General features: G+C 39.6%; 1 protein-coding gene across 3 annotated transcripts in view; it reads left to right on the top strand.

Moving 5' to 3' along the window:
* Positions 1–984: 984 nt before the first annotated feature.
* Positions 985–15,391, top strand: part of BICC1 (BicC family RNA binding protein 1) — a 271,995-nt gene continuing 257,588 nt past the window's right edge. For 2 of the 3 annotated variants that reach the window (XM_059170215.1, XM_059170216.1), the window contains exon 1: positions 985–1,488. In XM_059170215.1, coding sequence (XP_059026198.1) covers positions 993–1,488 — 496 coding nt within the window. In that variant the 5' untranslated portion in view covers positions 985–992. The remainder of the gene's footprint in view (positions 1,489–15,391) is intronic. The other variant, XM_059170214.1, reaches the window with a different exon arrangement.

The following is a 15,391-nucleotide window of genomic DNA, read 5'->3' as shown; positions in this document are numbered from 1 at the left end:
ATAAACCTCCCTCTGTGACACAGTAACAGACTGCTTTCCCATTCCAAACCCCACCCTCTAAAAGAGTAAACAAAGCAAAACAACCAGGAATGAATCAGTGGGAACGCTAAATGGAGTTCCAAGGGCATTCTTGGTGCAAGCAAGTTTCTTCCCCGGTGCTTCAAGTCCAAGTTTATAAGTGGCAGTGGGTGGGCTGGCCTGGGCAGTTAGGATCATAGGGTCATTTACTGGTCCTCTATGAGACAGACCTTGAAAACAGAGAAGAGCCCTCGGTCCCTGACAAAACAGGCTGCCTAGATGACAACTGGATTCAGCCAACCACCATTTCCCTCTGAGAGGCTTTTTTTCTTTGCCACCCGGCCTTCCCCCTTTCAAATCAAGCTGAATCTTTTCCTTGAGAATCACATAGAAAATGACTCCCTCCTCACTTCATTCAAGAAAAAAAATCCCTTTCTTCACAATAAAGAGTAAGCCTCTTGTCCACTTCTTCTGCAGCTGACCGTTTTGCTGTGCTAAGAGGAGTGATCTGGCTGTGAACTTGAGCGGAGGAATGAACTGCGTGGAAGCAATGACCACAATGATGTCTGCAAGAGATGGACATTGTTTTCTTCGGCTAGTCTTCTCCTTCCTCCCTCCTCTTGTTTCAAACTTCTGGGACCGACCGGGGTTGTGAGTTACAGCGTGCAGTGTGTGTATGTAAATAGCAGGGGAGTTACGTGTGCATTCGGCGTGCGTTCGGAAAGTGTGCTTTAAACCTGGTGAGTGTCTGTGTTTGAAGAACCGTGAAAGTACACGGGCGGGATAAGTTTTGTACGAGTAAGTGCAGAAAAGCAGTAGTGTGTACGTGGTGAGTGTGCGCGCGCGAGTGTGTTCGAGCGCCAGGGGCGCCCCGCCCGCGCGCCCGCCCGCCGCGGCTCCCCGTGGGCCGGCGGGGCCAATGAGCGCACGGCGGCCGGGGCGGCGGGCGGGGAGGGGGCGCCGGAGCCCTGCGGATGGAGGCGCGGGCGGCGCGGCGCGCTCATTCCGCTCGGGCGTTGCTGGCAGGGGGAGGCGCAGTCACTGGCCCAGAATCCGGGCCCGGACTCTGGGCAGCAGGCGGCTCTCGGGGTTGGGATGCGCCGGGGGCTCCGTGGCGGCGGCGTTGGCGGCGGCGTGGGCGGCTGCCGGGGGACGAGCTAGCGCCGCGTCGCGGGGAGCCAGTGGAGCCCGGACTGCAAGCGGAGGCGGGGGCGCAGGCGGAGCGGCGGCCGCAGTCGGAGCCCGAGCCGGAGCCGGAGCCCGAGCGCCGCGCGCCCACCATGGCCGCCCAGGGCGAGCCCGGCTACCTGGCGGCGCACTCGGACCCGGGCTCCAACAGCGAACGCAGCACTGACTCGCCCATGCCCGGCTCCGAGGACGACCTGGTCGCCGGGGCGCCCCTGCATAGCCCCGAGTGGAGCGAGGAGCGCTTCCGCGTGGACAGGAAGAAACTTGAGGCCATGTTACAAGGTAGGCATCCCCCACGTCCTCGGCCTCCCGGACCGAGTCCGCACTTCTTCCCGGACATCCCCGCTCTGCGCCCAGCTCCCCACCCCAGCCCAGAGCCGACGTAGTTTCCCGGTTTCCTCTCCCGCGAAACCGCAGGACACCCAAGGAGTGGGGACCTCGCAGGACTCTCCAGCCTTCCACGCTTCTCAGGTCTCCAGGCACCGGGAGCCTTGTGCTAACTTGACCCGCTTTAGAAAAGCCGAAGGCCGGGTTTGTACCGGCACGTCCCAGTTGTGTTCACTTCGATACTTTGGAGATGCCAACTTTAGCCTCGATACCCGGGCTGTGCCATCAGGACCCACTGCGGCCGCACAGAATATTCGTGACTGTATCCCCACTCCCTGATAGCCTTGAATTCTAGCGCTCTGTCCCTGTTTCTCCTCCTGTCAGTATCCACTTCCTCCAGCTGAGGGGCCTTGTTTAGCTATTGGGAAACACCGCAGATGTCAGGGCTTAAGATAGGAGCTCCCGCCTCCCACCCTCCGCTCTGGAGTAAAAGGGGCCTGGATGGGGGTAAAGAGCCAGAGCCTGGGGGCTGTGTCAGGGCAGTGCTGCTGGGTTGGAAGACACTGTGTGTTCATCTCCTGACAGGCTTATAAAACACATCTTGAGTTACACTCAGTTCATAAAAATCTTCCTGTGTTATGAGAGTCTGTCTTACACATTTTTTTCCCCCCCTAGTTTCTCTGGGACTTTCCCAGGCATAACAGCTTTAGGACTGGAGACAAATTCTGAGTTTTAATGGGAGGATTGGAATTCTTAGAGTGAACGCTAAAATGTCCAAGGTCATTTGGGCCTGCCTTAAAAATGTTAATTACTCGCCTACCTGTCAGTCACCAGTGTGGTCATTTCCCTCATCCAGAAAACTATGATGGTTTGAATGGCTGTCATTCTTAAAATACTTAGAGGACCAGGCATTAATTTGACTAAGGGTGTATGGTGGGTTCATTCAGTAGCCAGTGTCTTTATATCAAGAGAGGATTGGCGGTTCCAACTTTCTTCTGTCGCTTTGTGCATAACTAATTCGGACTTTATCAGTCAGTGCATCACAACATCGGAGCTGTTTAGCCCTCCCTGGAAATGCAGTGGCTTTTAAAGACAATTAAACAGGTTATTTTAAGAGAGAACAACATGTTTTCCAAGACAATAACTTGGTAGAAACAAATAGCAGGAGTGTTTGGCTGGGGTTTTTGGATGAGCTCCCTTGTTGCTTATTTTTACTGATAAACATCCCTCGTGCTTATCATGTCTGTCTCTTTCTCTCTTTTTTCCTCCTTAAATTATATAATGTTTCTAGGAGAGTTACTTTTGTAATAAACTGTTCAAATAAGAATATCGCATAGTGGATTTAAAAATTAAATTATAGAGGATTTGGAAATTAAAGTTGTATTTCGATCCATTTTAGTTTAATTTGTTCCATTGTTCTTTTTGACTAATTTCTGATTCTAAAACAAAATATTAAGTTTATTCAGAAAAATATTGCGAGATTGTTTCCTACGTGAGTTTGGGATGATGTGAAAGATGGATCTTCTAATAATACTACGTCTTCCTTACCTGTTCCATTTATGCATGCACAGATAGTGACAGCGATGTTAGTTTCTAGGCAGCCCTCTGAGCTTTGGAAGTGGATTTCTTTTTTGAATTAATTAATTTTTCTCTAGAATAAAATGAAATATGGGTGAAGCATTTCTTAAATTTGAAGGCTGCCCCCTTAGCTACTCTGCCATGAGGTGGTTTAAAATTGCTTCAGTGATAAAGTTTCTTTCTCAAGAAGTCCTAACACTAACAGAGGCAACGTTTCTTCAACAATCAATGTATAGTGAAATATTTACATTTCAGCCCCAAAGAATTCTTTAATGATTGAACATAGGCTTTTGATTAACTTTCCAGAAATCACCAATAAGTGAATTATGCCTTCTGAGAAAGTAAATTTTGAACTTGTTTGGCAATAGAACGTGGTACACAGTGTATCAAGGCATTTTGTGATGCATGCTTCCTAGTGTTAAAGTATGTAGAACTACTATGTTTGAAGGAATGAGACTGGTTTTCTGAACCAAAAATAATCCTGTGTCTCATTGTTTTAAGCCAGGGGATTATACAGAGAGTGGCCACTGGCATCACTCAGACCTAGGTTGATATCCTACAGACATTGGGACAGTTTCTGGGCCTTTGTCTCAGTTTGCCCATCTCTAAATGGGACTAATAATAGTATTTCTGTTGGGGTTTTGTGAGAATTAAAAGGTACAATGCCTGATAAGCTAATGACAAATAACAGCCTAATATATTTTAGATGCTTTTATTATTATTAATAATAAATATTATAGCATAGATACAAATGGGCACATTTGCAGTGCCCATTACAATTTCTGACAGATAGTGTATACTTAATTATTTGGAGAACCAAAAAATTCTGCAATTTCATATTGTAGAAGTAAAATAGAGACCAAAATAGGAAGTTTGGCAAGTCAGTAAATATTCTAATATTGTTAGATATTCTTCGGTATAAACCTTTTTCTTTTGAAAAGTGCCAAGTAAGTAAAAGTATTTGCCTGATTGGATTTCTGATTATGTGAATCGGATTTGCCATCTTTCTTTTCATAATTGCCTTAAAATATATGCCGCTTTCCAGTTTAAATCTGGGTAAATAAGATTATCTGTCTTTAAGTCTACATAGTACAAATTAGTGATTATAATGCTTGGAATTTGTTTCTAGAGAGACTGTCCTGGGGGCAAGTTAATCTTTAATGGGTGCATTTTTATTAGTAGAGAATTTCTTCTATGCAATGGACCAAAAATTCACTGAGGTTAAAATATGGGCAGTAGGGCACTGATCAAAGAAATGAAATACCATTCTTGGGTGAACAATGAATCCCCAAATAATTTATATACATAAAAACCACCAGGCTGAAAAGGTAGGGAGAAATTGCTAGTTTTTCTTTTCTCTTTTCTTTTTTCTTTTTTTTCCCTTTATCTTTTTTTGTCTGATAACTACTTTGGAACAGTCTTGCAGAGTATCTGACATTTTTGTCTAAACAAAGATTATCAATTGTATTAGTCAGTGGTTTTATAAATGAGAACTATTTTCAAGTTTATTGAAGTTTATGGTCAGCCTTGGAATGCATACCATGGACAGCACTGTTTAATTGTAAAGAAAAATTGTTTTTTAATTTATTTAATACTGATTTTCAAACTTCAGAGTTCATGCCTCATGTGAAATGATAGTATTGATTCATTTAAGTCAATTAAATGTGACTTATGGTATGCAAAGAGGAGGAAGAGAATAGTATAGAAGAAAGAATAGTATAGGAAAGTAGGAAATAAATAGGTCAGAAGAGTCAGAAATAGAAATAGTCTTGGTGTTTGCTAGAGGTCTGAGAGGCAAACATGGAATTTGCATATGTATGTTTTTTTCTTTCTTTCTCTCTGTCTTTTTGGTTGTTATACATCTTACTGTTACACTTTTCTTCTTAACTTACAAAACATACATGCATACCATACAATTAAAAATTCCTATATACAATTTAGAAGCATAGCCATTTTCAGAGTTCTGAATCCCTTGTTTCATCATAGAGGAAGTGTTACAGGTGGGAAATGGCCTATTTTTATGAACTGAGGTTGACATCTGGTGGGCTTTTAGGATATTGCTGTTAAAGACTTTAAAAACCGTGTTGCATTTTTACAATGACAGGCACAATAGGGATCATTGACTTCTGGCTTGCGTAGCAGAAGTAGCCACTAAAATAGGTTGTCAACACATTATTGATTAAAAGTAAGAGCAGCAGTTATGTTATCTCTTTAATTTAACAAGTGAAGTGAATCTTTAGTGAAGATGGTCCTGTGTTGTAGGTATTTTGTGGGAGAAATACAAAGCACAAATATATGAAAATTGGGAAGAACTGAAAGTGAAGATAAGTAAGAGCTAAGCTTGATACAGGTTTCTAGCTAATGTTTGATTAAGGGTTATACAATAGGAATAAACCAAACTTTATGAAGCTTAGGGGTTAAAATCACAAGGTGCTGGGCCAGAATGTGAATTCAAATCTTGATGCTGCCTTCTAATAGGGAGCTTGGGAAAATTCATCACCTGTGGCCCTCTGTCTGAAAGTGGGTGTTGGGTCACCTGGGTGGCTCAGTCACTTAAGCATCTGACTCTTGATTTTGGCTCGTTCATGATCTCGGGGTTGTGAGATTGAGCCCTGCAGTGGGCTTCTTGCTGGGTGTGGAGCCTGCTTGGGGTTCTCTCTGTCTCTCTGCCCTCCTCCCATCAATCAGTCAATGAATCAGTCAAAAAATAAAAGAGGGTATTAATAGTTCTAGCATCTTGAAGTGCTTGTGATGATTAAGACAAAAATGATGTATGTAAAGCATCACAGTGCTGGCCATGTAGGAAATGCTGAATAAATGAATGATAACTATGTTCATTATAAACCATAGTTCATAAAATGCACATTTTTATATTGCAAATGAAAATCAAGTGTATTGGAAAAGAAATTAAATGGTCTTATGATAAATAAATATTGATAGCTATTTAAATATTATTGACCTTCGTGGCAGCTTACACTGTGATGAGTATATTAGCTTCTTGTAAAGGTGGTTGAGTATATACTGCGTAAAACTATATTAGACATGACTGTGGAATTTTAGGTTTTGCTCAGGATGAGAGAGCTTTATGTTCTTGTTAGTTGTCCTTGCCTTGAGTATTTTTCATTCTTTGAAGGGTCCTGAGCCATTCATTTCTGATACTTTTACAAAAGACTAGCAGCAAAATCTGTTTCCTTTCTAGTTTTACGTTGCTTTGAACTTGTCATTCACTGGTGTCTAGAAAGAGGCTTTTTTCAAAGTCTGTGCCCAGACTTGTTCTGTTTGCTCACTTGTAAAATGGGAATGTTGTGAGCACTGAATAAGACTATGCACGTGAAATGCTTAGCTCAGTGCTAGGCTCATGGTGCTTGGTGGATGTCAGTATCGCCACAGCTCTGTGCCTTGTGATAAAGATTTCAAAACACTAAAGAGCAAATGCTCACCAGGTTTTCAAAAAAAAACTACATGTGAATTCCTTTTGTTTCAGGGAAGGGGTTATTTATTTTTTAGAAGTCTTTCTCCAATCAGAAGGTTAGTTAGGACAATTGTCGTTGAGGTTGAGCTCAGACTTGAAGGTTAAGATTGCTTTATAAACAGTGAAAAAGTCCATCAGAGATCGTGTAGCTCCGCAGTAAAGAGCTCAGGAGCTGCTGTTAGACTGGCCTGGATTGGGGTCTTAACTTCGCCTCTCCTAGGGTCCTGTAAGGATAAAACCAGGTGGGCATATGTCCCTGGCCTCTAGGGCATTGAGTAAGCACTCTTGGTCAATGCAGGTACTCATAGTAAGTCTTATCTTTGCAAAGGCTTGTGGGGTTTTGTCGAAGTTGATCAATGATAAGTTAAAACATAGAAAGGCTTGTCATATTGATGATTTTAATGGGCAGGAATGTATTTGGCTGTGACTAACAGAAAACCGAACACAGGGCGGCTTAAACAAGCCAGGGGTTTATTTTCCTCACCTAACACAAAATCTGGAGCTAAGAGGTCCAAGCCCCAGTAGTTGCCCCAGGGTCCTCAAGGAGCCCAGTGACTACCCTCTGCCATCCCCACTCTCTGGCTTTTGACCTCATTTTCTAGACTGGCTGTCTGTTCCTGAAGGTGCATCCGGGGTCTGTGCAGGGGAATGGAGGAAACATTGTTTTCTATTCAAGATTTTGAGGAAGAATCTCTCTCCTGAAACTTCCATCTGTATTTCTTTGGTTGCTCTTTGCTACATGAGATTCTGGGACTGTAACTGCTTTTCCAGCTTCTCTAACAGAAGTAGGCATGGAAAAAAAGGGAGGCACAATGAATCCAACCCGGTTTCCCCACGATGGGTGAAGTGGGGATTGTGACAAAAATTCGAAGTTGTGACTGAAGCAGAAGCTTACTTATATTGGCAACTGACCTGCATTGATAATCCCTAGAAATTTAGATTATTTGGTAATGTTATAGGTAGGTGGAATTTCTTTCTTGGCATAATGCAGGAATAAACTTAAATTCTAAAGACAAAACATCCTTATCATATAGAGCTGTTCTCATCCTGTTACTGCTTTTACAAACAGAACCTAGGTCCACTAAGTAATGTAATTGCCTTTTTTCCTCCACTGTTTTTTCCATGTCAGTTTTTTTTTTTAGTCGAAAATTACACAACAATAAAAATGCCTATTTTCCCTTTTATTACTCCATGATAGATATCTTTTCTCTTTTCCTTCCTGCCTATCACCCATCTCAAATTGCTTTTCGAATTGACAGGTTCAGTATAGTTCATGCTTCTGTCCTTTTGGCTTTTGGAGATTGGTTATTGCAGTACATTCTTGCCAAGAAAGCCAGAGTTTGTTCAGAAGATGAAGTCATTTTGGACGCAGTTTGACAGTAGAATTACCATCAGATTTGTGCCATGTTTTGGTGTTTGAAATTGTTCAGAGTGATGAGCTAATAAAATACACCGGTTGGCTCATTCTTGGCTTTATTCTAAAATGTATCTCTTAAAAAATGCATGGTTCAGTGACATGGTACATGTAAAATACTGAATAATTCCTGATAGGATGAGGCACAATTATAATGTTAATTTATAGTGGCTCTTGCTTAGTATGGGGGATGACCTTGGCAAGAAACCCTTGCTATAATGCAGAAGCCACCACATTGATTTATTTTCTTTCTTTCTTTCTTTCTTTCTTTCTTTCTTTTTCTTTTCTTTTCTTTTCTTTTCTTTTTTTCTCCTATCAATTGATTTTTAATCCTTATGGTACTTACCTTTAGGGCAGTATCCGAAATACACAAACTATTAATAGAAACATTTTGTGGATGTTATATATTTATAAATCCATTTCCTACCTCCTAAGCTGCTAATGACTATAGGTAATGAAAACATTTATTTGTAACAAGTTTAATAACTTGTTACTCCCACTGGTATTTATGATGCTGGCATAGAAAAAGGTAATTCTCACCTTGTAGATTTGAAGAAATTTCTCTGTTACAGTGAGTAAGGTAAACCACACATTAGTCTGCATATTGAGTTTATCTAAAGCTTACTTGCATCTCTTGTATAGGAAGATGGTCAAACATAAGATTTGAATATTAGTCATTGTGGTTTTTTTTTCTCATTATGAAAGTAATATAAACTTAACAGAATACTTGAAAGTACAAACAGATATAAAAAAGAAAAACCAGAAGTCTTCTTAATCTAGCAATAACCACTATTGTGTTTTGGAAATCTAGCAATAACCACTGATAGTATTTTGGGAATTATTTTCTGGGCTTTAAAAAATATGCTGACACATAATTTATTTTTATAACAGATATTGAGTTCCCACTGTGTATCAGGTACATTGTTAGCATTAGGCTTTGGGGATGCAGACAAAACCAAGATAGATAAGATAGATATGGTTCTGTGTTTTGTGTCCCCTACATTCTAAATTGGAATCACACCCAGTTTTTCACTTAGCATTGTGTCATGAGTATTTTCCATCTCATTAAAGACTTTTGAAGAGTATGGTTTTAAGTAGATATAAAATATCACCTTGATATATCATACTTTGCTTAAACATTATGACATCTTAAAACATTTCACAGGGTGGGGAGTGGGTAGAGTCTGATGTTTTCACTCATACTGCCCGAGATTCAGATCCTGGGCAGGTTAAAAAATAACCTGCCTAGGCAAGTAAGTAACTTCTCTGCACCCTAGTCTTTTTCTGTCTACAGTGGGGATAAAACTACTGAGGGTTAGAGAAATACTATGTGTAAGCACAAGGGCCAGATCCAGTGCATATACTCAGAAAAATGGCAAATGGTGAATATTAATACTGCTGTCCCAAACACTCTTGCCTAAAAACCTTGTTTGCACCCTTGAATATCCTTGTAGGAAAAATTCTTACTAGTGAAATTTTTGAGCAAAGGGCATGGCTCTTTTAAGACTCCTGTTAAAGTGCACAAAATTATTTTCTGGAAACTTTGACAGGTTAGGCAGAAGAGACAACAGATTTGCAGGATGTCTGCTCCTCATGCCTGTGATCTTATAGCCTTACTTGTTTAAGCTGTTAATTGTGAGAAATTAGGATGTAATTGAATGACCTATCCACAGTTAAGAGTTCTATATGTTTCTTTCACTGAAAATTTTAAAAGGTATTTATTTTACCTGATTAACATGTCTGCAGATCAATAGTTCTTAAAATTTGTGTGCATAAAAATCATCTGGGAATATTGTGCAGAAAGGCAAACTCTGGGCTTATGTTGGAGATTCTGATTGTGTAGGCTGGAGGATTGCTATAGTGGTTGGAATCTGCATTTTGAAAAGAATCTCAGCGTGACTCTAGGTTGTGATCCTAGGGCTATACTTTGAGAAACCTTGTCTACATGGTTTCATGGTTACGGTCAAAATTAAAAAGATTCAGATCCTTATCTTTCTTTGATTTCCTTTGTCCTTGAAGTACTTTCTCCATGTTAGACCATCTTGAAGCATTTTAGTCTAGGAGCATAATTTATAACTGGCACAGCATTGTTTAGTGTATTGTATGGGACTTAGGAAGAGCCCAAACCTGTATATTCCTATAGGGGAATATATTATCTTTATTATTGTGCAGTAGGCTCAGAACAAATTTAATTTTCTTACAGATTCCCATTAAGTTAGAAACCTATTTAATGTATTATAAAATAATTTAAAAGGACATATTTGTTATAGAAATTTCAAAAGCAATATGAAGGAAGCTTTTTAAGAATGAAAATAATCATCAGTAATCTCACTATCCTGACAGCTATTTTTACTTTTCTGCTTTTAAATATAATCTTGATATACAGTCTTTGACTATTTGTGTAGAGTTTATGTAGTTCTTGCGATATCATTAGCTACTATTTTGTATTTAGTATTTTAATCTAATATATTAACTATTTTTATGTATTTTTTAAAGAGCTGTTTATTTTGGAAAGAGAGAGAGAGCCTGGTGGGGGGGGTGGGGGGGAGGGACCCAAGGAGAGAGAGAGTCTCAAGCAGACTTCCCACTCAGTATGGAGTCTGACTTGGGGCTCCATCTCATGACCCCGCGATCATGACCAGAGCTGAAACCAAGAGTTAGATGCTACGCCGACTGTGCCACCCAGGTTCCCATTTCTGTATTTCTAAGCAGTTTTCAAAATTAAAATTTTGCAGTTGAATAATAGTACATTTGGTTAAAAAATTTTTACAGTTATAGACTATGTTGTAGTAAATGTGAATTGTATTTTTTTCTTCCTTTGGAACTTTATTCTGAGGGAAAAATTTTGAGGAGTATGGTTATTGAAGAATGGTAGTGATTTTGAAAGCAGCAGCCAACTTTAATTATTTGTATGAGACACTCTGCCTGAGCTTTAGGAGTGTTCAGTCGTCTCCACCTCTCATGCAGCAATCTAGGAGATACCGGTACTGTTGGGATCTGTATTGTACCGACAGAAGGACTATAAACACTTTAAACTTGGGGAGTAGGTTTCTTTTTGGAATTCTTCGTGGATCTAGACAGTACTTTTCTTCTCACGGTTGTTGCTGAGTTGAAACTCATATTCATTGTGGACATATACCAAATCTGGATCTAAGATGCTGAACTATACTCCAGAATAGGTTAGTGTTTCTCTGGTTCCCTGCTAAAAGGCAGAGGAATGTGATAGTAGGTATGAAGTTGGTTTAGAATTCTTGGTGAGATTGCACATGTTCCCAAGCTCTGCCTTCTAGTAGCCTTGGTTAACTTTTCTGTTTTCTTCATGAAACAGGGATAATAATATCTCTCACCCTGGGCTGAGGTGAAGATGATATAGTAATGAATTTCAAGTTGGCTTACAGTTGGTTCCCTGTACGTGGTCTATATGTTTCAAATTCATCTCCTATTCCTCTCCAATGTCTAGTCCAGTGCTGGGTTTATAGACTAAATGACCCATGGTGGAGCTGGATTAAAAACTGCCTATTTTGGGCTATGGACCTGGCACTGACTTCATGGAATGGAACTTTAAAGGTAGGGCATATGCTTGACCTTCAGAAATACCAACATTTCTGCCTTATCTAAATAAGGCATAGTAACTTTCCACCTGTAAGGGGGTCTTCCTTTACTTTTAGTCTAGGAGCTGTGTAGAATGTTGTACTATTAGTGATAGTATATTAGTGCAGAGTTTTGAATAAGGGTATGCAAAGTAATTCAAATGAGGTAAATGTTGAATAATTTGTATCTGTGTCTGATTTGGATTAGTTTTATACATTGAAATTTGTCAAGGTTTAATAGAATTCGTTAGTTATAGATACTGGATTATCTTTTTCTTATAAGAATACATCTCCAGATACTTGTTTAAATGTGATTTTTGAAGCGTCTCAGATAAGAGACCATCTGTTCTTGTAATAAGTGGTCTTTTATGTTAGTTTGCTCATGGCACTAGGATAGTCACTGACATATTTTTGGCTAGAAAGAAATAAACCATTCCTCTCAGAAGAGTGGGTAACCAGGAGTCAGGCAACTTGAATTCATGATCCAGCCTTGCCATTGACACTGTGTTGACACTGTGTAAGTCATTTAACCTCTCAGGGTTTTGGATTAGATTTCCCTAAAATCTTTCCCAGTTTTAGTATTCTGAGTTTTTTTGTACAGTATATAATAAAAGCCCCATAGTGGTTGGATTGCAGTGGTGGAAGCTGACTGAATTCATGTACATGAGCAGTTTGGGTAGGAATTTGCCTTTATGAGTACCACACATTAGCATTCACAACAGATGGGGGAGGAGGGTGGAATGAAGACAGTAGAGTATCTTGGTTTAGAGGAGCAAGTACTCACAAGACAGCTGACTGTGTGAGCTCTGTTGACATCTTGGCAGTCAGGTTTACAGTGTCTTGTGGGTTTGATGTTACCCAGTTTAAGGTTTTCTTTTTTCTTTAATTTAAGGTTTTCTACAGTAATTATACTGGAATGGCAATGTTAACCATAGTTGAAACTTGTTGGTGTTAACTTAACTGTTAGATGAACGAAGGTGATCATGTGCTTCCCCAAGTAGCGTCTTTTTGTAACATTTTCCTTCCTTTATATCATGTCCAGTTAGCAAGCTTCATGTGCCAAGATTTAAACATTTCATATAAACCATTAGAGAAACATAGTAGGGAAATGTAATAATGTTCATTAGAGTAAATTCTCAATTAAAAAGATAACTATGTCCAAAGTTTAAGTATTTTCAGAATTGTTTTAATTTCTTCTTCATTATTGAGAAGTAACACACTATTTGTCTTGTACAGAGGACCACTGAAGCTTGTATTACGTGTTTTTTGAGTTGGTTCCTTTATCATATTCTGAGCTTTTTAAAGCAAAATCAATATTTTGGCAAGAAATTGTTATCTTTTAAATTGCTTGATTATAATGATCTGATTTAAAAAGCCAGAAAAATGTTTAGCTTGAGTGTTGCAGGAGGACTCATATAAAGGAATGTTTATTTTAATCCAGGGGGAATGTTTTTCTTAATTATTTTCTAATATTGGTAAAGGAAACCCAAGCTTAGCATAGATCTATAAAGGCTTTTTTGGCAGGGAGAGGACAGGGATTTATAATTTAGTAAAGCATTGCTGGCAGTCATATTGTCACTTAAAGAGAAAGCTGCCTTCAAAAATATATTTACTGTCAGTGAATGGACATCTGAGATGCTGTTATCTATGAAAATTGCATTTGACTATGTCAAACATTTAAGCTTCAGCAACAAAATATTATAAAAATGGATTTGAATTTGAATGAAGATCTGCATAAATGATTAGCTTTCAGGCTTGTGAAAATTGTCTTTTATTATAAATTAGGAATAATGAGGCCATCTGAAAAACCCAATGGGCAATTACTGTGTTTGAAAAAAAATCATGAGGTCATATTATGAGACTTCACAAGTGAATAAAGCCTTTTACCTGTAAGAGGAATATAGTCTGGTAGAATAGAGGAAACCCACCTATATTCAATAACAGAAAAGAAAGGGAGATCCCATGGAGTAAAGTTCTGCTTAAGTAATGTGCTTCTTAGCCTGGCATTGCCTACTTCTGTCCCTCAAGACTAAGACTTACAATAGCTAGTTTATTTGAGAAAGGCTCTTGAGAAGAGGAGGTGAGGGAATAAGGAGAGTCAAATGGGGAAGGAGAAAAAAAAAAAACAAAGCCAGTACAATGATGCATTATTGACTTGGTTACCTCTGAGAGTGAACAGCTATTTCTGGTAGTCACAGAGACTACATCCCTAAATCACCCATCTAAGATACTAAAAGGAGAAGTATTTGTCTGTAAGTTTCTGTCTTTCTGGAGGGTTGCCCCATGAGGTTTGCCTTTTCTGAGCCTCTGGGTTACATATGTATGACAACTCTTGACCCTCCATGTATCCAATGAGCTCCCAGAGCATGAAGGGAAGTGTCTGTTTGGTATAAGTTTGAGATGAGATACTATTAGTACAAAATGGGTTGACGCCTGCACAGTGTCATTAACTGTAGCTTGACTGGAATCAGAGATGAAGTGTAGTGGAGGTGAGATAATATATAATATGGTCTGTACAATACAAAAGCTTTATATATTTTAAATGGAAAAAAAATTCAGAAAGAGAGAGATAGAAGTGGATGTCAATACCCTTTGTTCTAAATCAAAGCATAGTCTTTCCTATAAATTGTTGATCATTGCTGTTGTGTGTGTTTCCTTTGAGTTTGTTATAATGTGAGATTACAGAAATAAACTGGTCTTTGGTCAGAAAGATGGTAGAATAGAACACTCCAGAACTCACTGCCCTACAGAAACACTGACTTAATAATATATAGTCCAAAAAGCCATTATATTAATGCCCAGGCAAGTGCAAAGGCAAGAACAGCTGCATTGAAATGGGTCAGAAAGGTGGTTTCATTTTATCTATATCAGCCCCTCCTACAGGCCGGTAAAGCTAATAATTAAAAGGAAAAGCCCAGTATGCTGCTTGTGCCTTGGAAGGAAAAGAGAATAGTGGAACATATATCCAATGTTCCAGGGTTTTCTTGGAGTGGGAAACTACATGAGGGGTTTGTTTATATTTTGTTGCTTGACATGGAGTGCTGATGGGGAACTGGTATACTTTGGATGCCTGGCTATTGAGAGCAAAAGAAGGCTCAGCAACCTGTGATAGTGCCAGAGAACCTGCAGTACTGTAGATAGACATCAGAGGGAGAAATAGACTAATGCTTCACGCAAAATAAACTGGAAAACCTCTTTAGTTGGAAAATTATACAAGCTCAGAGAACATGTATCCTTGTAAAAGGTTTGAAAGGCCCCCAAAATCTCTAGCCAGGCTGACTGATGAAAGTCTTCCAATACATAAAGCCAGTCCATAAAAACTGGGGGAGGTGGCTGCCTTTTTAAAATGCAAAAATGACAACCAAAAAAATAGCAGTTAACAAAGGACACAACAAAACAGGGAAGCATGGCTCAACCAAAAGAACAAAATAACATTGGGAGATGGAGAAGAGAAATGAGTTGGGGGAAATCGGAGGGGGAGACAAACCATGAGAGACTGTGGTCTCTGGGAAGCAAACTAAGGGTTTTTGCGGGGGAGGGTTTGGCGGTGGGATGAGCTTAGTGGTGGGTATTTTGGAGGGCATGTATTGCATGGAACACTGGGTGTGGTACATAAGCATTGAATTTTGGAACACCGAAAAAAAGATAAAATTAAATTAAATTAAAAAAATGCAAAAAGGCTTCTAATTTATAGCAGCTGATGACATTAGGATTAATAAACTCATGAGTGCTTTTTGTGTTAAAAAAAAATCTTCAGAAACCAAACATAAGAAATGGAGCTTTATGAATTAGTGGACAAAGAAT

This window comes from Mustela lutreola, chromosome 4 (assembly GCF_030435805.1).
Source record: "Mustela lutreola isolate mMusLut2 chromosome 4, mMusLut2.pri, whole genome shotgun sequence".
NCBI lineage: Eukaryota > Metazoa > Chordata > Mammalia > Carnivora > Mustelidae > Mustela > Mustela lutreola.
The sequence above is the reverse complement of the archived record's forward strand: the minus strand, read 5'-3'. Positions and strand labels throughout refer to the sequence as shown.